The sequence below is a fragment of the Hippocampus guttulatus genome, chromosome 4 (genome assembly GCF_054856545.1).
Source record: "Hippocampus guttulatus isolate MCC_2025c chromosome 4, RoL_Hgut_1.0, whole genome shotgun sequence".
Lineage (NCBI taxonomy): Eukaryota > Metazoa > Chordata > Actinopteri > Syngnathiformes > Syngnathidae > Hippocampus > Hippocampus guttulatus.
The window spans coordinates 20,644,978-20,666,416 of record NC_141264.1 but is presented as its reverse complement, the minus strand read 5'-3'; the positions used below and the strand labels follow the sequence as shown (position 1 = coordinate 20,666,416).

Sequence of the window (21,439 nt, the reverse complement as noted above, 5' to 3'; positions counted from 1 at the left end):
TGCCTCAGCTCAATAATGTTTTGTTTTGAAGGTGCTGCTTAAGACATCCAATATTATTACAACATACCGGAAGGGCACAAAAGAGACTCTTATTTCATCCATGCGTGACATTTATACTGCGGCCAGACTGAACGTGAGGTGAGTGTTTCTGGCACCGCATTTCCAAAAGGTCAGGCAGTGAGGATAAAATATCTCAGGTGAAAATTTGGCATTTTCGCCCATTTGGCCAAATGCGAACTTTTTGTGGTGTTGCATCACCAACAGCCAATTGGCTTTGAGAATGGACTTACTATGTCATATGCAGCAGCAGTACAAGCACAACCACACAGATACAGCAAGGTGAAATAAAAACAATGTGGGACAATATCATTGCGGAGTGTTGGAAAGAGAGGTGTACAACACAGCCAGCTTCCAGAAGCGTCAGGGACCAAGCAAAAAAAAAAAAGCAGGGGTAGAAAATAGGGAGTGAAGAAGTTGACGTTTCTGGTGAGTGAGTGTTGTGACTTGTTTACAGTTGGTGAACTGTCAACTCAGATAGCATCTAGCAGCCAAAGTCACACAACCATCAGTAACCAGAGTGACTAACAATGTTACTTTTTTTTTCTGTCTTTTTTGCCGCAGCAATCCCTATGTAGTTCCCCAACAAACGATGTGATATTTTACGTTCGGCCTCAACCCAGCAAACCATTGGATTACAATCTACAAGGAGTATTTGTATTAAAAATACTTATTGAATATAAAAAATTCAAATGTCTTCATGTGCCTTGTAAAACTTCGTAAACTTTGTAACGCCCCCCCCCACCTCCGTGAAGAATCCAAAACAATTACCTAGCAGATTTCACAAGGGAAAAAAAAACGGACATAAAAAGATGTTTTACTTTTATTATGTCTTATTTTGTATATCAAAACAAACCTCTAAAAATAAACATTTTATTTTCTAAGAGCGTAACTGTGGATTCTAAAGATCCCACGCACATCGGTGACGAGACACAATTGGGCATAAATGAAGAGGGTGGGCTATTTCAGCTGCGTCTGTGGGGTAAAAACCAACAAGAAAAAAAAATGAAGAATATGTTTTAAGTTCCCGTGTTGAGTGGCAAGGAGCGTTTTGGAGCATCACGGTCGCTGTCTTTGAATTGCCTTTCTGTTGTATAAACATGTGACAGTTGGAAAGGATAATAGGGCCAGGTGGGGTGTTATTTAGGAATAAGGGGGTGGGTGAGGCTCCAGGCACAGGCAAGATAATAATCTAGATTGTCCCCCTCATCACTCCCCACATCTCTTTTTGATGCCTCCAACCTCCTCTCATACTACCGTGTTGCGTTTAAGTTCACTGGGGGAAGGAGGTACTCCGTCTCCCACTTTTGTGAAGCTGGTCGAATGGCTCGTCTTGGTGGGGTGCTCCTCGGAGCCAGGGGCTCTTTGTCTGGAGGGCAGGGTAGAGCACCGGGCTTTGCCCCTGGGGCGAGGCTGCTGAGGCGGGGGCCCTTTGAGGGAGAAGAGTTCGCCGGAGCTGGGGGGCTGCTGCGGGGACTCGGTCTTGGGCTGAAGCGAAGGTTCGAGGGGGACTAGCGGCATGAGAGATGCCGGCTGACGAAACCTGCAGAGGCTGCTGGAGTGGCTGGGTCGCGGCAGGCTGTAATATGTCTCCGCCTCTCGGTGGCGTGAAGGCAGGGTGGAGCAGCGGGCCTTGCCACCAGCGCCCGGCTCTCGGGGCGGAGGAGCGATAGGCGCGAAGAGCCTTGCGTCCCTGTGAGAGGGCGCTATTTCTGCCACGGAGCTGCTCAGTGACTGGCAGGAAGCTCTTTTGGATGGAATTTCTTGTTGGACGCTTGACTGTGGAATCTCTGTGTCTTTGATTGATGAGGCGTCTTCATCTGCATGAGAATGTAAGAATTTATGAGAAGACACTGCTCACCGATTTACAGAAGGGGTCCTCAAATTCATTTTTGTCGCGGGCCACTTTTCAGTTGCGTCTTCCCTCGGAGGGCGGTTATGACAGTGAAATCACAAAAATATTTAATCGCATTCTTACTTTTATACGGAACAAAATGATTGCAAAATCTCAACCTCATTTATTACAAATCACAGTTTGACATTTGGGTACATTTCTTAGCAAAGATCATGACATTTGACACGCATGATCTTCTGTTGGGGGGCCACATAAAATGAAGTGGCGGGCCGGATCTGGCCACGGGGCCTTGAGTTTGACACCTGTGTTCTAACAAGAGAAACGTATTTCCAAGAATCCCCTTGGTTTTATGTGGACCACTAAACGCCATAGGATTTATGTATGAAAAGTGTATCACAATATTTGAGTATTTCATATTCGTCGATATCAATACATACTGAATATATTGACTTTTTTTTTTTTACTCTTCAAAATCAGGATCCGGAGGAAAAACCTTAAATAATAGGTTAAAATAACATTTCAGTCACATTTTCTGGTCAATTTCAAGATCAAATAAATGTCTTCTTTTTTTTTTTAATGTGCTTCGCAAACCTGGGCGAATCACAATGTATGTATTTCATATCATTTTATCGATAATTATTGGTTTTGTTACATTTCTCAAATTAGAAAGACAATTACATTCATTCTAGATGAAATTAAGAACAATGAAGACGATTAAAGGCACGGTGGCCGACTGGTTAGCACATCGGCCTCCCTTTTTTTGTTACTAAAACTGGCTGCATACAGTACATATGAAATAAATTTATTATTTAATGGTATTAGAATATCGGTAAATGAATGTCAATAAACTACATTATTAAATCAAACACTTTAAAAACGTGATGCATTTAACATTTCAAACGAACTTTATTACATCACTGAATTCATTTCCTGTCGATAAAAGAAAATTGAGAGATAGCAAATTAGTTATTAATAAATAGATTTTTTTCTTCTTCAAATCCTCGTGATCAAGTTGCACCCGATCCAAAATGTCTCAAGCAAAGTGAGCCGTACACTGTGACAGAAAAAGGCGTCTTCTCTCACCTGTGAGGCCCAGCTGGATGATGAGGGCGTCCAGATCCACAAGCGAGTTGTCTTCCTCATTTGCTGCCGCTTTTTCATTTTCCTCCCCTGGAGGTTTGCTCTTCTTTTCATCTTCTTTGACTTGATGAACTACAGTGCTTACTTTTATTTCCTCCTCCTCTGACTTTTCTGCTTCCTCTTGTCCCTCACTTTCCCCTTCACGTCCTCGCTCTTCATCTCCCGTTCCAACTACATCCTCAAATGACTTCCCGGCATCTGAGTCACTGTCGCTAGTCCGACTGGGCTCCTCTTGCGCTACGTCAACCTCCACCTCCAACACCTTCTCTTCCTCCTCCTCCTCCTCCTCCTCCTCCTCGACCTCTCCCACCTCCTTCTCGACCTGGCACTCCTCCAATGGCGCCTCCACCACAATGTCTATGTTGGCGGGGAAGGGCAAGACGGAGCGATTGCTGGAGAGCGCCTTCGCGTGGGCCTCCTGGTCCTGATTAAGCAGAAACTCCATCAGCATCATGTTCTCCTTCTTAAGCTGCTCCCGAAGTGACCGCGGCACATCGGGGATCAACCAGGCCACTAGCATGCTGAGGAACATGGCGAGGTTCTGAAAGGAATCAAACACTGTCGTCATCTGACTGTTACGGGTACAGTTTTCAACTGACATTCCCAATTTACAACAGCCCTTATGGTGTCTATAAAATGACATGCTTTGGTCAAAATACCTTATTGAAATCAACCTGTTTGGGGGATTTGGTTTGGTTTCGTCTCACGCAAATGAGCCACTGCTCCCTCCACCCAAACTCCACTACGCAGAATGCCAATGCTAAAATGGAATTCATTACCCTGACCATGAGGGGCAGTGACGAGAGTGGCTACTTGTGTTCAAACAAGCCCCTGGTTTAAAAAAGAAAAAAAAACAAGGCCCTATAAAAAAAATAAATAAAAGCTTTGAGTGTACAGTACTTTTGCCCATGGAAGCAGTATTGCATTATCAAGCGCCCAATTACACTCAATTACTGCAGTAGAAACACTGCTAAAGATCCAGTGTAGTACTCCACTGAGTCAAAAATCAAATATTTGCCGTTGATCAGAAGCTAATGCTAATCTGTGCACCCAAAATCACTGCAGCTTTGCCGTTGCTTGAAATTGGCAGATCTTTGCCCATTGAGGCTGACGAGTCATCGGAGAAGAAACTCTGTGTGGGGGTGGGATTATTTAAATGACTTGCAGCATTGGTGAAGGACTCGCTTGTAGATACACTGAGGGCAAGAGGCGTCTCACAAAAGTATTAATTCCCACTTGACTGGTAGGCAGGTAGTCCAGACACCCAGCTATTTGTATGGAAGCAATTAGCCCTATCAGGGACAGCGGTCACTACAGTGGACAGCGTATCATGTTATCAGGTTACACGTTATCATTATTGGTGCATGAAAGCGTTAAAAAGTCCACTGTTCACAATATGTCCTCTTTTAATTTAATGGCATTGACAGTCCATCTATCCATCCCCCGGTCAAACAAATCCAAAACCTTTACCTGGAAGAATATGACAAAGAGCAGTTTTGCAGCCAGAACAGACCAATATTGTTTCGAGAAGGTGTAAGCATCCGGGGCCCACGGTGGATCCCTGTAGTCCTTATACCTAATGAAAACAAAAGTGAGATTTAGCATGGCATCAAGTCAACACCGTGGACATATTACTTTTAAGGTTGGGGTTCAGTCCACTGAGCTCAAGGATTAAAGAGGAAGGAGCAGTAAGGTGAAGGTTTAAAGGAATCCTGGTCACCTGCACATGGATACTGTTGTGTTGGGCGCGGTGCCCGGCGGGAAGTTGGTGACGTTGAAGTAGGATAAGGAGTGCTCCGTGTAGCCGCTCATGGTGCCGTTGCCGCTGTAAATGTACTGGTACACCATGCGAGGGACAAACTCCGACGTGAAGGAGATAACAAACGCCTGTGGAGACAAACCACAAATCGATGAGATGAATCAATGGTACCAGTCACGTTTTTCTTTTTTTTTTTTGTTTAATAGCACTTGTCCTTATTAGGGTGAGCTGGAATGGTTGTTAGCCGAATTCAGAGCACATATCGAGAAAGTCATTTATTGCAGCCAGAAACCAAAATGGATTAATTTTGTTTTTTTCATGACACACAACGAGGCCATATTAGGAGGAGTTAAGAAAAACGTCTTTTCTATCATATTAGCTAAAAGAGTCATTATGACTTATATTGGTAGATGATAATAATCAGTGAAAAAATTCAACCAGCCGACGATTGAAATCCACGAGGGCGGGGAGGGGCCGTTGTGGAGCGTTTGGGTTGGAGTTTACACCCCCCCCCCCCCACCCAAAAAACTCTGAAGAAACGCTGATGAACATTCAATAAATGAGAAATTGGGTAAGTAAATAAATTGGGGGGAAAAAAACCCCACCCGTGAATATGCAAATCCGCGGGTGAGGAACCACGTGTATGCAAATATTGACTGTACCTAGAAACCACTACGTCCGAGGAGATTCAACCAATCAGGGATAGAAGACATCACTTACCAGGTGTCAATCATTTGTTTCACACATTCATCTCTGGGTTTGCAAAAAAATCTGGCGTTAAACTATAAGTTTTAGTTTCAGAGCACTCCACGATGAATAAGATGCTTCTCTGGAGGGCCAAGGTGACACGTCAACTTATAATTCAACACGCATGGACAAAAAACACACGCCCACACTTACATTGGTAATGACAGAAAACTTGCTGATTCCACAGAGAATGTTGTACCATATTCCTGGAGGTGGCATGCACAAGAAAGAAAAGAAAGGAGAAACAAAGTGGCGGGGAGTGGAAGACAATTTATGTGCCGACGTGTGTGTAGAAAATACAGACAGAGACACAAACGGAGGGACGGTAAAGGGGGAAAAAAAGTGATTAAAAGTTCCTGGAAAGTCCGAGAGGCAGTCATGCCATTGTGTACGTACGTGCGCATGCGCGTGTATATTCAGTGTACCTATGTCTTTACACCTAACAGCATCTGGCCGCCGAATCTCGGTCACAAACTTGGCGGCGTCGAGGCGGATCTCGATGACGTTGTTGAGCAGAGCAAACGCGGGCGCCAGCGGGAAGGAAGCCACAAACAGAGATACAAAGCCGTATTGGATGACTGCGGACAGAAAGACAACTCTTTGGAATTGTGTGCCGGTGAAGAGTACGAATGCGGACGAGGAAAAAGACGCTCACTCATCTCCATGTATTCCGGGCTCACGCCCTCAAAGGGCTCCAGAGCAAAGTCTTTGTGGAACTGCTGCTTGGATCTCTTCTCTTCGGCTTCGTCCATCTCATCCTCGGCGCCTCTTTCCTTGCCTTTTTGCTCCTGTATGGTTCTGTACATCTTCCTTAACTTACTAGAGAGGACACCAAACAAACACTATGAGTTGTAATCTTTGATGTAAGTCAGGAATTTAGGCTTTGAGCGGGTGAACCTACGGAATGAGAACCTCAAACACATTGTTTTGAATGAGCTGTTTTCCGAGCATGATCATGCTGAGCTGGATGCACAGCTCAATGAGGCAGCCTGGAGGCGCGCACTGTGTGTTGGGGGGGGGGGGGGTATTAGAAAGCGCGTTCAGAACGATGTCATAATAAACAAAAGAAGCACAGCGAGACGGGACGGCGCACCTCCTCCATGCGGTAGTCGCTAAAGACGTAAACATAGTCTCCGGGCCGACCGGAAAACCTGAATGACGACAACAACACGGGTTCAGCAATAAAGAGGTGGCGCGGTGTCAGATGAGTGAACGGATGTGGAAAAAATACTCGCCTGCCCTTGAAGAAGGCCACGTAAAAAATAGGTGCAAAGGCGTTCATGGATTTGAGAAAGAAAGACTTAAAGATCAACCTTTCCTCAAACTCTTCTTGTGTCTTTGGGAGCTCTGATTGGATGAGACAAACATGATCAGGACTCGTCATTTGGCAGCTTGTTGATGAAGTGCTGCCTTCACAGGTGAAAATACAACACACCTGCGAATTGTTTTAAATTGTGTAAAAACTGAATATCTGCTTTAAGATCTGATGATGCTTACCCAGCTCAGTCAGCCACACTGCAATGGCTCCGTAGACTTCCTCCAACACCAGCACCACCAACATGTTGAGGATGATGCCCGTGGTGGTGACTGTCATCCTCACACTGGCTTTGGCCTCGGGGTCAGGGTTCATGGACCACACGCTTAACATGCAGATGCGATACACGACCACCCCGAACACAGCCGAGAAAGTCACAAAAACCTGGAAACAGACACACACACACACACACACACACACACACACACACACACACACACACACACACACACACACACACAGACACTTGAGGTTGACTGGAATTGCTTGCTTCAATGTAAATGTAATGCCTTAAAATATTGTGACTGACATGACAGACTTACGATTAAAGTTGTAATGTTTTAATCACCGTAGATGAGCAGGTGGAATTACATTTATAATTTTTTTTTTTAAATACCGCTCTTGTATTGGATGTTGTTAAACCCCTTAAGATTTACCATATATTGATCAGAATTATTTGAGATTTAAAAGGGATTTTTATTTTTAACAGGAAACAATAATACAGGTGTACCAGGAGCAGTAGTGTGGACATGTTGATGAGGTAACCAGGCAGGTGATCCTCGATGTCCAGGGACTCTGGCTCGAGCTGTGGAAAATAATCAAAATAAAAATGTTTGTCACGTTTGTTTTTGTTGTTTTTTTTAAATCAGTTTACTTTGGTGGCTTTCGGAGCTGCCCTAAAAAGTATCAGTGACCTATATTTACAAGCTATATTGTTTTATTTGTTCCATGACGCTGCTGGAGAGAATGCAAAGGAGGAAGCAGAGATGTGTACATTTTGTAACTCCCAAATCATCTTCTTAATACTTTTACCTTCCCCTGTCTACTGTCCAACCCCAAAAAGAAGCTCCGTCAAACATCCAACATACACCAAATTTAAAGGCACACTTTCTGTTATTTCCCAAAGTTGACACAACAATCGCCAGCTAAGATGGTCATCAACCAGGCCCAAAACAAGTCGGTCAGCAGCTAACGTAGCACTAGCAAGCAACGTGTTTGGCAGCAATGGAATAAAACTGCATGTACGCATGTGATGATAAAGGGAAGGAAGAGTAGCTTATGGTACACAAAAGTATTATTTGTGTTGATTATTTTTCTCAATCAACACAAATTGTTTGGGTAATTGACATCATTATTTTGACATTTGATAGCCCAAAAAGGGGAATTTAAGGGGAATGACAACACATCATTTGTTTCGTACACACAATTCAGTTATGGTAAAAACAAGAGAGCCACTGTATTTCCCTGACTGGATTTTGCACACACAAGTTGGGTGTTATGTTTTCCACCTGGCAGGTGTATGTATGCCAGCTAAACGTGGACTCCCTCCTGCCTTTCTCTCCCCATCAGTAATCTGGGCTAATCTCAGGCAGGTAAGCAGCTTTGGACTCAACCATTCGCAGAGCGCTGGGGGTGCTTCCTCTGCGCTTTTTATACGTTTAAAACTAAAACGTGCACATGCTGCAGTGAGTGAAAATATAATTGTTCGGGTAGGACCATTTGAAATGTTCGCATGATGACATTTGTGGATATTCGTGCACGACAAGTGCTGCTGAACAAATAAGATTAGGATAAGTGTTAGCTCCCAGGAGTGGTTTAAATCACCTTAACGCAACAAACCCGTCGTCCTCCCCACCCACTTAAACAACAAACCTCTCCCGGCGGTACCTGGTAGGAAAGCATCTGGTCCCTCTCTCCATCCACTCCATCCCCACTTTGAGTCAACTGCAACACAACACGCTTTTGGCGTGATTTTACCGACATTAAGCACCACCGCGAGTCACGACAATCAGATACGGCACCTTCTTTTTCCACTTTGCTTTCATTTTCGCTTTCTTCTCCTGCAATGCTTCTTCATACTCCGGCCTCAGCTCCTCCTACAACACACAGTATTATTGAATTATTGTACATTTATTGTGGAAAAAAATAATTTTATTGTCCTTTGCTTGTTTGAGAAATCAACTAAAATTGGAAATCAGACTTTAGTGGAAAGAAAAAAAATCTGAGATTTTATTTTCAAGCAATATTGCCCAGCTCTTGTGTTCAAATGACGAGAGAGACATGCTCACCTGGACTCGCTCCTTTGGGCAGCAAATGTAGAGGACACACAAACATGCATAAAACAGGTGACAGCTATTACAGGCAAGTGAGTATCAAGCTAGTTTGCTTCATTTAAGAAGGAACCATTCATGACCAGTGATGTCATGCTCCTACATTTTTACATTTGTGTGTGTGTGTGTGTGTGTGGTCACCTCCCAGTTGACCCGTGAGACCGTGAGATTTAACCCTCTCAACTCAACTGACTAAGGATTAGACATTTAGATGATGTGAAGGGTTCAGAGGCAAGACGCGCAGAATGGCGATGTATAAGCAAATAATGACACGCAGCATGTGCCTGACACATATGGTACCTCCTCATCCTCCAAGCTAGTCAGGTCCCAGGTGTGTTTCAGACACATCTGTCTCCGTTTCCAGTGCTCCAGGAAGCAAGCGGCTACAAGATCACACACAAGAAGAAATGTGCACTGCGTCAAGTTTAAATTATATAAATAATTCTTCTGCTTTAATTCTTCTTCGTAATTCACAGTGTCCCATTACTGCCGAGACCTGTGAGACCAGGGACATGTTGTCCCAGGGGCTAACCTTCTGGCATTTTTTTTTTTTTTTTTGCAGTCTCTCTTGCTCCCACCTTTCTCCTCTTTTATACATAACTGCTCACCCCTCCCCTCTCTGCTCGCCAAGGAGGGGAAAAAAAGGCAATTAACTTCAAAGAGTCCGCTTTGCAAAGAGCCAACCATTGTACGCTGCTTAGACGTCCCCTCAAAAAAGACAAAAGAAGAGCTCATTACCCGTGACATGGCAGCTATTGAAACCTTGACTTTTAAAACCATTGTAAAACGTCCACCGGGAAATCGTCCCATGCCTAGTGGCATGATAGTTACCCCATAGAGACATGAAGATGGCGAAGAGAACCGTGGTTCCGTTGTCAAACAGGTAGGATGCTTTAGCCAGCGAGCACACCGTACTCAGCCGCCAGTAGTCGCAAACTCCGTCACACAGCGGACACATGGTGATGTTCAGGTTGTCGTCGCACGTCTCCTGACTACAGAGCCGTTGAAAAAAGTTACTGACATTTTTTGAACGCACATGTTAAGATTTAGGATGTCCCCCTACCTTGGCACATTGGTGTCCACAGTGAAGATGCCATAGAGGAAGACAATGATGCCCAGTACCGACGGAGGGATGAGGAGCTGAGTGTAGACACCCAGCCAGGCAAAGTACAAGCCAATCTGTTCCCCAAAGTACTTCCTTTCAAGTTAGAAGCAACACATGAAGATTTTTTTGTTGTCGTTACATCCTGCCTTGACTATTCTAACGTGCTGCTTTCTGGTCTTCCCAAGTGTACTATTACGATTCTCAAGGTAGTTCAAAATTCTATCCATTTTCTGTAGTGTTGCGGCTCATTAGGGTCACAGACAGGGATGCGCGCTACACCGGAGGCTAAGGGGGGGCTTAAGCCATGTCAGAAATCTGTGTAGCCCCAATTAAGGCCCTCCAACATTTTAGTTGACATTCTAAAATATATTTCTGAATTATTTTCTCAGCCCGCTTGCAAGCCCCCCCCCCCCCCCCCTTTGACCCCGGGAGAGAAAAAAAAATCCTGGAGCCGGGCCTGGTTGCAGGTGAGCCGGAATTTATCTTAGCTGAATCGGGACGAGCGATGCAGTGAAACCTGTTCACCAGTCAATCTCTGGGCATATTTCTAAAAACAGAGATTTGAAACTCACATTCACATCAATGGACGATTTAGATTCCTCAATGAACCTAAAGCCTGCCGGATACCGAGAGATGTGGTAGTAGCTGACCGAACTAGGACAATTGCAAAAATAAATGATGATAATTATAATAATAAAGCCAGCAAGCATTTAGAGATTTGGCGTCTCGACCTAGCGCGCCACAATGAAAAACCTGCTAGCCTATATCAGGTTTTGAGTCACCACATACATAATGGTGTACGGTATTATTTTTGATTGAACCACAAAAACATTGTCAAGGAAGACGCAGATTGCCATAAAGAGAGGAAACACGAGGGATACTGTAGAGAACCGAGTGTGGACAATTTGAGAGGCTGTTGGTCACGTATGTTTGATTGCTTGCTCTTTTCACTGACTGCCACCAGGCATTTCGGAGACAGAGACTCTCTGTGCTTTGCTTTGTCGCTACAGGTCAGTAGGAATTAATATTGCGTATGTTTGTAACACACTAAATAACGTCTATATTTGTCGGATATGTGCCCTGCGATTGGCTGATGACCATTCCGGTGTTAACCATGCCTCTTTTTCTTAGTTAACGTTGAATGCAGATCACTTGCCACCCTAATGAGGGCAAGCTCTCTAGAAAAAGAAAGGTTGTATGACAGTGAACGAGCAACCTGATCAGGTCCACAGGCTGGTACTTGTGCATGACTCCGTAGTTTGCCCATTCTTCATGGAGAACCTGTGGCACAACCATGCCGCCACAAATAAATGTCTTTGCAATGCTTACTGTTCAGTGACAAAATAAACCGGGCTCACCTGTCTGTCATTTCGCTGATCTTTACCTCCTCTCCTGGTAAACGGGCCCTGTATTCCAAAAGAAGCCCTTATGTACAACATTTCCAATTAGAGCAATGAAATACACTCAGAGGCGTATTGGTCATTGGGAATTTCAGGAAATGCGTTACATTTCCACATTAGGCCAGTCTATTGTCACGTTGGTCGAACTGCTTGATGACCAACACCCCGCCCTCATCGTTGATTAACTTTCGTAGTGTGCCGTCCGCCATACACACCAGCCACCCCGCTCCTCCCGTCGTCGATTACGTTTAGTCGCGTGACGCCCGCCTCCAACATACCCGTTGACGATTATGTGTTGTAGCGTGACAGCCACAATCAACATTCGTCAAGGAATTGTTTTCGGTGTGTGACGTCATCCAAAACCACCTGATGAAAGAGGATACTCACGTCATGCAAAGGGAAGGCAGATATGTAGACCCCCCGAGCCAATAAGGACATGATGCCTGCAGTAGAGTGACAGCATTCACGGTATGATCACTCATGAGTGATCTAAATAATTAAAACAATAGCCACGAAGGTCAATGCCGTCCTCACCGGTGGTTTGGCAGGAGTGTCTGCAGGTTGTACGTGAAATAATCTCTGCAACCTGCACGCAAACACAGCATGCGGGTTATGAAACACTGTCTGGATTTCCACTCCGTGGTTCATGTGACACCAATTCCAGTTGATTTTGCTTTCAAATGGCACAAATGAGATTGGCAGCGTGAAGCAGAGGTAAAAAATGCATTGAATTGAATATGTTAAGACCGGAAGCAGGCTTCTGTCAAATGTGGACAAAATACCTGAATCACAAAATACCTGAATCAAAAAATACCGGTTGATGACATACTGTCCATACATCTGTGTCTACTAAAACGACACAAATAAACACGTTAAAAAAGACACACTGTATATTTCAACTACAGCGAACGCTAAATATACTGCATTAGAGGTGTAAAGACATTATTAAAACTCATTCAGTACAGGTATCAGCCAATTCTAAACCAAGTCTGAAAAGACACAAAAACGTCTTTGGGAGTGAATGAGTTAAATGTGGTGTAAATATGCTCATTAGAGGGGTAGCGATATTAAATATGATATACATATGCTACATCACACATGTATCAAACTGCCGGTCCAAAAAAATGGCATACAGGTCTTAAACTGGTCACTTGGACCTGCAGCGTACGATGCAGCCCAATTGCAGAATTCTCCACTTACTATTCTGCTGCGTGTCGTATTGTCAAAGACGGTTTCTGTCGACGTGATGTCATACCTGCAAGGAGAACATGCCGAGTCAGACACAAACTTCTGCCAGTTTTTTGTTTTTGTTTTTATGGTCGAAAATACACAAAATGGACACCACATTGTGACACAGTGAGAACGGGAAAATGGAAGACAACGTTCATACGTGACTGTTGGAGCTCTAGAAAAAAAAAAAACGGGAACATTTCTGTGTGGCGATTGCCACTTTGGTAACCGTAAGATGTTACATTGTTCATTGGAAGTAAACTGAGGACCAACTGTAATTTTTGAGTGCGGTGGTACTTACAGGTGAAGCTTGTCTCTGATGAAAGGGTGTTTGAGCGTCTTGAAATGGGCCTGCGTCTGCGAGTCCCGCTGGACGTCGAAGTCAGGGACGTCCGGCTGGAACGGCGTGTTCATTTTCGCCGCCAAGGAGTCCCATATTCCCGCAATGCCCGCTCTTTTTCGTAGCTCACATTTCTGATCAGTTGAAACAAAATAAACAAACAAAAAAAAAAAGCCAACAAAACAAACAAAATATAGCATTTAGACAACGGAATGGGACACAACTCGTCTCTGTGCCTTGATCCAGCCTACTCTGCTTTAATATTTGTGTCAGGAATCATATTATTTTGTTACTTAAATGTACAGATTTTTTTTGTGTTAAAATTGGTGTTTTAAAATGAATAAATTAAATAATTTATTGAAAATAATATGGAAATATTAATGTTTTAGAATAATCGAAAATGTATATTTTTAGATGAACAAAGTAATTGGTTGGTGTATTCATTGCAAATTTAAAAAGTAGTATTTCACTACTCATTAATATATGCAATAATTATAACAATGCTGTAATCAAAAAGATAAGTATTATTCTCCTACTAAAATTAACGATGATAAATAATAGATTTTTTAATTTTTTTTACCTCAGTTACAAATGTGTCCCTTGAGCGCAAAAGTGCTATAAAAAGTGTGTACAAGTGTGAGAAAGCTACCTTCTTGACAGCAACTTTGATCTTCTGAAGTTCGGCCTCTCGACTGAGTATTGCCCACGGGATGTGCAGCCGGATAAAACTGATGCCATTTGCCCTCTGCATATAAACACAAGTTCCCGTGACATTTTCATTTTTAAAGTGGCACGTAAACAAAATGTGCAACAGAACGTTTCTTAAATAGGCATTATCCTGTCCAGTCCTCTTGGTAAGGTACAGAAGTCAACCCGTGAAGCCAATCAGTAAATTTGCTGGCTTCTGACAAGGTGGACCATGTGAAGCTTTAAGCAGTGTGAGATTAACTGTTGATGCCCCTTTGTGTCAAAAGCCATTCTGTCTAATTATTTGAATGCACAAAACCACAAGAACCATCCTGCATAACAAGCCTAAATTATATTTTTACTCATGGAGGCAGCACTTCATCGCCACGCCATCCAATTTGATGTCATATGGAGATCCTGGCATGTGGTGCATGCAGCGGACATCACAATCTGGTAACTGGACACGGGCAGATGACCAGTTTGACGATATAATGGGGATTTAAAAAGTTAAGGATTCAATAAGCGCAAATACTAGCTGCCACCAATATTGAGCTCTTCTTTTCGTTTTTGAGGGGACGCCCAAGCAAGGCACAATATGATTGGCTGCTTGCAGAGGTGAGTAAGATATTTCTTCTACTGGTATTTTATTTTTTTTCCTTGCCTGTGAGCAGAAACATAAGGGGAGGGGTGAGTTTCCCACAGAGGACGAAAGAGGGAACAAGAAAAAAGAGGCACTGCTAACACGGATGCGTTTTTGCACTGATAATAAAAATGGTGCCAGCGGGTACTCGTTAGCCCCAAGGACCACAAGAGTAGTCTGTTCTAAAATAGCTCACCAGCGATGGGACAGCATGTCTTACTCAGAACAAGTAAATAAGGAAATGAATGTCAACATTTGTTTATTGATTTAAATTTGACCTGGTACATATTTCTTCTGGACCAAAGTTTAAATTTTGTTGAATTTCATATCATTTTAATTGGGGTGGGCAGACACTCCAGGCACCCTACAATTTGCAGACAAGTCAATTTTCCATGAGATTTATGCTTTGGTGGGCAATTGGTGATAATCGTTGTACATCAAAAGCAATAAACTGCACCCCTGAATCACAGAAGATTTAATTACAACGATGACCTTCATGCCGGGATGCCAAATATCCATGTGGCACCTGTTCCAGCTGCGTTGCGAGATCACAAAAAATCTGTCCCACATGTTACACTCTCCCTTGGACAAAACAGTAGAAACACTTGCACAATCTCATGAAATCCAAAAGAGCTCCATCAAAAAAAATATATGTACAGTATATAACGTCAGCCGCATTCACACACAAATAATCTTGCACTCCTTACCCAGTCGACTTTCCTTAAAAAAAAAAAAGAACTCTGGTCACTGACAGATGGTCAGCAGTGACGACACGTGTCTACTCATTCAATCAAAGCGAAACCCACCCGCCGGCCATACGGCTCTCTCGCACCAGCACAAACACTTCTGAGTAGTGGATCACTCTCTAATAAGGCCCTATAATCTGGCCTTTGCCTTCACACTTGTGGTCAGCGGGGTCTTAATCCTCAACCAAAACAGCAGCTGATCACACACTCTAGCGCCACGCAACCTGCACACAAAACACACCCACGCAGCGTTGCGGCTAAAATAAGCAGGGCGCTTATCGTGTCGTTCCGCGCAGACGTTATGTTCTCTCTCTAACGAGGAACAGATGAGCGCCATGGTATTCCGCTGGAAATCTTCCAATCGTTTTCCCCAATACGGTGACGAGCCGTAGCTTGGTCGACGTTTTGCTTTGTGGCTGAGCTGCAGAAAGGCCATCACTCAAGCCAAGTGTTACAAAAGATGGCATGGTTGTTACATTTCCAAAATATGTCGGCTTTAACAGAGTACAAATTTGGCCAATAATGCAATTGTGTATATTTGATGAACGTGTTTTAAGTAATACTCTTACACACGTCCTTTGAGAAAAATTACACACCTCTTTATCGCGTTCGATCTGTAGTCCGGCATCGAGCAGCCCCGTTTCAAACTCCTCCCTCATGAGCGCCTTCTCCTCCTCAGACAATTTTGACTCCTCTGCATCTCCCGAAGTAGCTCCTCCTCCCGGCTCTCCAGAGTCCGGGTCCATTTCCCACAAGCCTGGTATGGGGATGGGAATGCTGCCGTTGGACGCGATGGAGAGGCGTCCCCTGGATATCCGCCTTTTTTTAAATTTGTAGCACAGCACATAATCCACCTTCCTCTTGCCGTCGGCAAAAAAGAGCCCTGGGCCGAGGTCGATGCCGGACTCCTACAAAGAGAACCGAGAAAAGAATTTATGAGCCCGGGGCCGGAGTGAAAGGGGACGACGATACGGTTCTTTAATCCGCACCACCGAGCATTTATACTGTCAAGAGTCGTCTTATATTTGATGGTTGAATTATTTATTGAATTATTTAATTAATGATAAACTATGGTAACATGAACACCTAACAGTGTGCATTTTTTTAAAAAACAATTTCTGATTATATAATCTGTTCATTTATTTATTGTCAATAAAAAAAAGGTGAAAAATGTAAACATTCATCGTATTAAATACTAGTAATTTACTCATAATTATATTATAAATGACATTTTAAAATTAGAATGAATTTGTATTTTATTTATACACAATTTTGTATTCAGAGGTGCTTTTTTTTTTTTTAACTACACCTATGAACAGCTTGGTGCATCCATCCATTATAAAAATCAAATGTGGACTTTGCGCGAAAACGTTTTCCCACGGCTTTAGAGATAGAGATGCCGGTACCGGAAGAGGAGGCTGGTCGTCGTCAGGCAGGCCGACAGCCGGGGGGGCTCCGTTGGTGGCGTCAAGCCCAAGTCCGGAGAGCGAGCGGGCCAACGAGACGAGCTTTGCAGAGTGAACGGACGACGACTCACTCATCGCTGTGACGACAGACATGCGGCCTTTTTCGTTTCATCCCTCTGAAGGCGCAAGGGAAAGAAAAGCGTTTAATATTGGGTGGCAGAAGACACTTTTTACCCTGTTGGCAGCATGTTTTGGGTCATTATGTTTTTGCATGACAGAGCTTCTGCCGATTGGTTTGGATGCATTCTTCTGTAAATTGCCATGGGGACAAAATGGTTTTTAAGACTTCAGAATTAATTCTGCTGCGACCAACCGATTCTGTGTTGTTCTGTAAAACTGGTTTTGGGGGACCACTTTTTCTAACTTTCCAGTTGATGTTAAAGAATGAGTTTTGGGAAAGGCCGGTGAACCGTAAATATTAATGGATTTACTTTCGGCATCTACGTCTGCTTAGAATATTTGTTGCAAAGAGCTCAGAGGTTGGGTTGATTTCCAGTATCATGTGACTTTTTAAAGTGACGGATCAAGAATTAAAGCCAAAGCTGTCTCTGTGGGGTTTTTTCCTTTTTTGCCCCGATTGAAGATGTCGGTTTGGATTAAACTGTGAGTGGCGGATGCCGTTGACAACAATCTGCTGGGGTAATTTGATCACTGGGCTTCATTCGTTGGGATTTTTTTGATTGATTTTTTTTTTAAATATATATGACCTTTCTGTTCTTTAATCTTGATGTTCAATGAGGTGTTCGTATCACGTAGTACAAATTCAGAGGCTAAAGTTAATGAATGTATGAATGGTAACATCATGTCTTGAAATAAACATCATCCAGCAATTACATCAGCACAAATGCTCGTGCTATTACAAAAAGAAGCAGTGTGAGCTTTTCAATGGACAGTGAGGAAACTATCTGCGGCGCGGATAGAAACATGAGGTCCGCAGACATATTTAAGTGGGGTTCATGACCTCATTCTGCGTTGAGTGAAAGTACCCGCTTACAGTATGTTGTCTGTGACGGCACCAGACAAGCACAGTAACAACTGGTCATGCACCGATCGCTGGGTCCTTTTCTGTACATTGTTATCTCCATGCAAGATTTGAGTGCGCCACATTCAAAGGGAATGACAGGAGCTTCTTTGATTGGCGGTGAATCCAGCTAGCCGTGTTCACGCCCACCGTGGCGCAAACCACCTGTTTTTAAATGCGTCAGCTTGCGTGTCTGGGAAATTACTAACAGACTTAGACCGCATGCTGCGCCAGTCATGAAAATAGAGCCCATGTTTCAAAATAACCATTACAACAACATTCACACAGATTCCAGCGTGAACGTGTCAAGATGGGTGTCCTGGATCCAGTTATAGGAAATGGCGTTAAAACGACAGTCAGGAAATAGAGGCTGAAGCAAATTAAATATGTAATGTAGTATCATAGCTTAAAGATAGGTGTGGTATACTGGCCCTGGGCCATCGGGCCACTGTTAATGTCGGACCCTGGCCCTTGTTCTGTTGTGTAACAACCTTTATGAAGCTGCTGTTATCATATGTACCATAGTTGTTTAAGTGTTATAACACATCATTTTAATTGGTGTTTACACCCAAGATGTGTGTACACACGCTCATCCCCAACATAAGCTAGTCAAGTGCCTTGAATGTATGGACATGTGAGTGACGCTAATCCCAGTTTACTGCGTGTTAGTAAACAAACTGCTGAGGTGTAGACTGAGAATATGAGGTTCAAAAATGGATGTCGAAGGCTGGGCTGTCATTACCCGCTACAGAGCGCCAAAGGTCGACAAATTTTCAGCCATCTACGTCAGCGATGTGTAGTGACAAGAAGATCAATTGTGGCAGAATGCACATAACTAACCTGCGTATCCACCATTTGGCGTAATTTATGTTTAGTAATGTGAAAGACAATTTTCTGATAGAAAACATGAGCGGTCACTCAATAAAGTTGGGAAAATACTGAGTAATTACACAAGCAATAAATGTGTTTAATAAAAGACAATAAACAGCTAATTTAGCTCTGTTATTGTGAAGAAACTAACTCCAGATTTCTCCCCGCATCTTACTTCTGCATACTTGACACATTTTTATTAATTACTGGTATTTATTTTTATTGGGGGTTGGGGCTGTCAGTTCTAAATGTTTACATTTCTGTCTTGGTTGCCCAGCACAAGATGACAATAAAGCAAGAATAAATTGACATCAATGATCATTGACCATCTATGTCAAATCCCGGTCCAGAAAGTAAAAATTCATGGGAGCTCTTTTCCCTGCCAGTAGATTAGAAGCACCTGTGACTAAAGCCAAACTGTGGCAGGGTTTTTACTTTCTTAACCAGGAATTGAAACATCTGTAAACCAGAAAGTGGGATCCCTTGAATGATGAAGATCATTTACCTGGCTCCTGCAAAGCTTGCTGATGAGATGATCATTTGAATCAGGTGCATTGGAGGCGGGAATTATATGAAAAAACAGGCAGGAGACAGTTCTCATGAGGGCCGGACTAGCGCACCCACGCTGTAGATGTTTGTATTCACGATTTGTTGTGATATAGTTTTAATATACGGCGGTGGATTTGTTTTCACCATTATAGTTGAGCTGGATGATTCATTTTATCGATTTATTCAAGTAGTTCATTGCTTAAGACCGCTGACATGCATTGCAAAGAGAGTGCAGCTGCTTTCCAAAAGCGCAGTCAGCGCATCCAACTTTCAACGCTGCCATCCCCTCTCGCCAGTCTAATTCCCGCTCATAAACAAACGGCATGAGCGGAATCATTTTTATATGGTGTTGTAAAAGTATGGTTGGTGCCTATTACAAAGAAATAAGTTGTTTTCACACTTGTCATGGCAGTTCAGAATGTCAAAATATTGTCTGGATGGTTTACTAAGGGGTGATTACCAGTACACGAATACAGACATTGTTATGCGAGAACAAACCCGGCAGTAGGGCACATGTGCATGTCTGTCAGGCTTACCGACCTGTAAGCTCTGCTGACAGCTCAACAACACAAAGCGGAAAGGTCAACAAATGCACCCTCATTTGAAGGGGCAGAGGTAACAGGGTATAGCTGAGGGGCCAATCCTTGAACAACGCTCCAACACACTACTCATTTTAAACACTATCAAGCCAGAATGCTTTTCCTCACTGAGGTCGCAAGTGTGCTGCGTGCAATCTCAGCTGACTTTGGGCGGGAGGCCTGACTGGTCACCAGACTTTTTCTTTTAAAGCACTATTATGAGTTTACTTTGATAACACCATTCATAACATTGTAAAAAGGTGCTTTGGTTTAAAACAGCCAATGAAAAAAATAAAATTACTGAGGAATTTGAATTAAAAAACAATAGTAATACATGACTAAATGGATCATAAAAATACAATAACATTTGAATTAAAAACAGGGATCATTTTAAGACTGTAAGGTAAATGTGAATCTGAATGAAAAACATTACAAAAAATATGTCACCAAAAGGGAGGGAAATGCACAGGACTGTCACTGGATATGAACTTATACTGTGTCCACACACGTTATAGATGTACACATGTGATTTAATTAAATTAAATTATGGAATTTAAAGTGGGAATAGAAAATAGGCAGTTTTCAATTCAACAGTTGTGCGCATCCAGACGGTCAGATGAAAGGGTGGGGGCGACTTTGGTGAAAACACAACAGTGACATATACTGTTAATAATTCGGAAAAAAAGAAGTGAGGAACCGAGTTAACTTTGTTCGCAACATAAGAAGATCGAGGCCAAATGGGAGCGTCAATATGCTCACAGGACGCACAAGTAGTTCAGTGCTCTCGGGGGGGGGGGCCTTATTCATCACAAACAGAAGAAAGAGACGATTGCATACTCACTATTGCTCGTGGAGGTTCAGCTGGCTGCCCCGTGTAAAAGGATGACAATGTTAAAAATGATCTTGGGAAGACGCGCGAGGTGCGCATTGCTTAGGCCCGAGATTGTGAACAATCCGGACTCGCTCCCGACACCGATTGGGTTTAGCTCTGCGCGCGCACGACAGCCTGCTAATTCCCCCTGAGTCGCAGTGACATACCGGACATTTTGTTGACTTTAAAACCAAACTCTAGAAGACAAAAAGTCACAGAAAATATACAATAGCAGCAACAATAGCAAGCAAAAAAAAAAAAACCTTTAACAGCTGGTTCGAACTCACTAGCTAATGTTGTCAGAGAGTTCACGCAAACATTTGTCAGACTATAAATTTGTAAGACTATAATGAACATGCCAACGTAAACATTTAACGTTTCAAAAACTGATTTTAAAGCGAAACAGCGCCATTTCTGTATTAATCTGAGCCGCCCAGAACACTATGGAGTAACTATTGAAATGTACGAAATGAATAGTCAGACGTTTCGCTGTATTTGAACGCAGAGGTGCATTTTCCCCCCTACAATTTAAAAAAAAAGTTCCCAGGTGTCTTAATAACATGCTTTTATCAAAACACCCCAAGGATTGAGAACGTGAGCAAGGTACTCCGTCATTTAACACAGGGGTTATTTTCCAGACCACCCCCACTTTCGACAAAATCCGCAAAGCTACGACCAAGTAATTATTTTAATGTCTGTCCGTCTATCTATCTATCTATCTATCTATCTATCT

General features: G+C 43.1%; 1 protein-coding gene across 3 annotated transcripts; it reads right to left on the bottom strand.

Annotated features, from left to right (window-relative positions):
- Nucleotides 1-862: 862 nt before the first annotated feature.
- Nucleotides 863-20,823, bottom strand: ano2a (anoctamin 2a). Of its 3 annotated transcripts, XM_086109616.1 has the most exons (29): nt 20,677-20,820; nt 19,214-19,232; nt 16,758-16,933; nt 15,948-16,259; nt 13,928-14,023; nt 13,240-13,412; nt 12,909-12,963; nt 12,243-12,294; nt 12,096-12,151; nt 11,667-11,714; nt 11,525-11,589; nt 10,267-10,401; nt 10,035-10,195; nt 9,504-9,586; nt 9,162-9,173; nt 8,895-8,969; nt 8,746-8,817; nt 7,604-7,678; nt 7,056-7,257; nt 6,794-6,905; nt 6,652-6,709; nt 6,460-6,560; nt 6,214-6,377; nt 5,984-6,136; nt 5,712-5,764; nt 4,773-4,939; nt 4,523-4,628; nt 2,996-3,593; nt 863-1,877 (listed from the first exon to the last, which is right to left on the bottom strand). In XM_086109616.1, the coding sequence occupies exons 3-29, from the start codon at nt 16,908-16,910 to the stop codon at nt 1,306-1,308; spliced, it is 3,909 nt and encodes a 1,302-aa protein (XP_085965742.1). In that variant the 5' UTR covers nt 16,911-16,933; nt 19,214-19,232; nt 20,677-20,820; the 3' UTR covers nt 863-1,305. The 3 variants fall into 3 exon arrangements, with proteins under 3 accessions (XP_085965742.1, XP_085965740.1, XP_085965743.1); XM_086109614.1 differs by lacking the exon at nt 19,214-19,232 and having other exon boundaries at nt 20,677-20,823; XM_086109617.1 differs by lacking the exon at nt 19,214-19,232 and having other exon boundaries at nt 8,761-8,817; nt 20,677-20,823.
- Between the last annotated feature and the right edge of the window lie 616 nt (nt 20,824-21,439).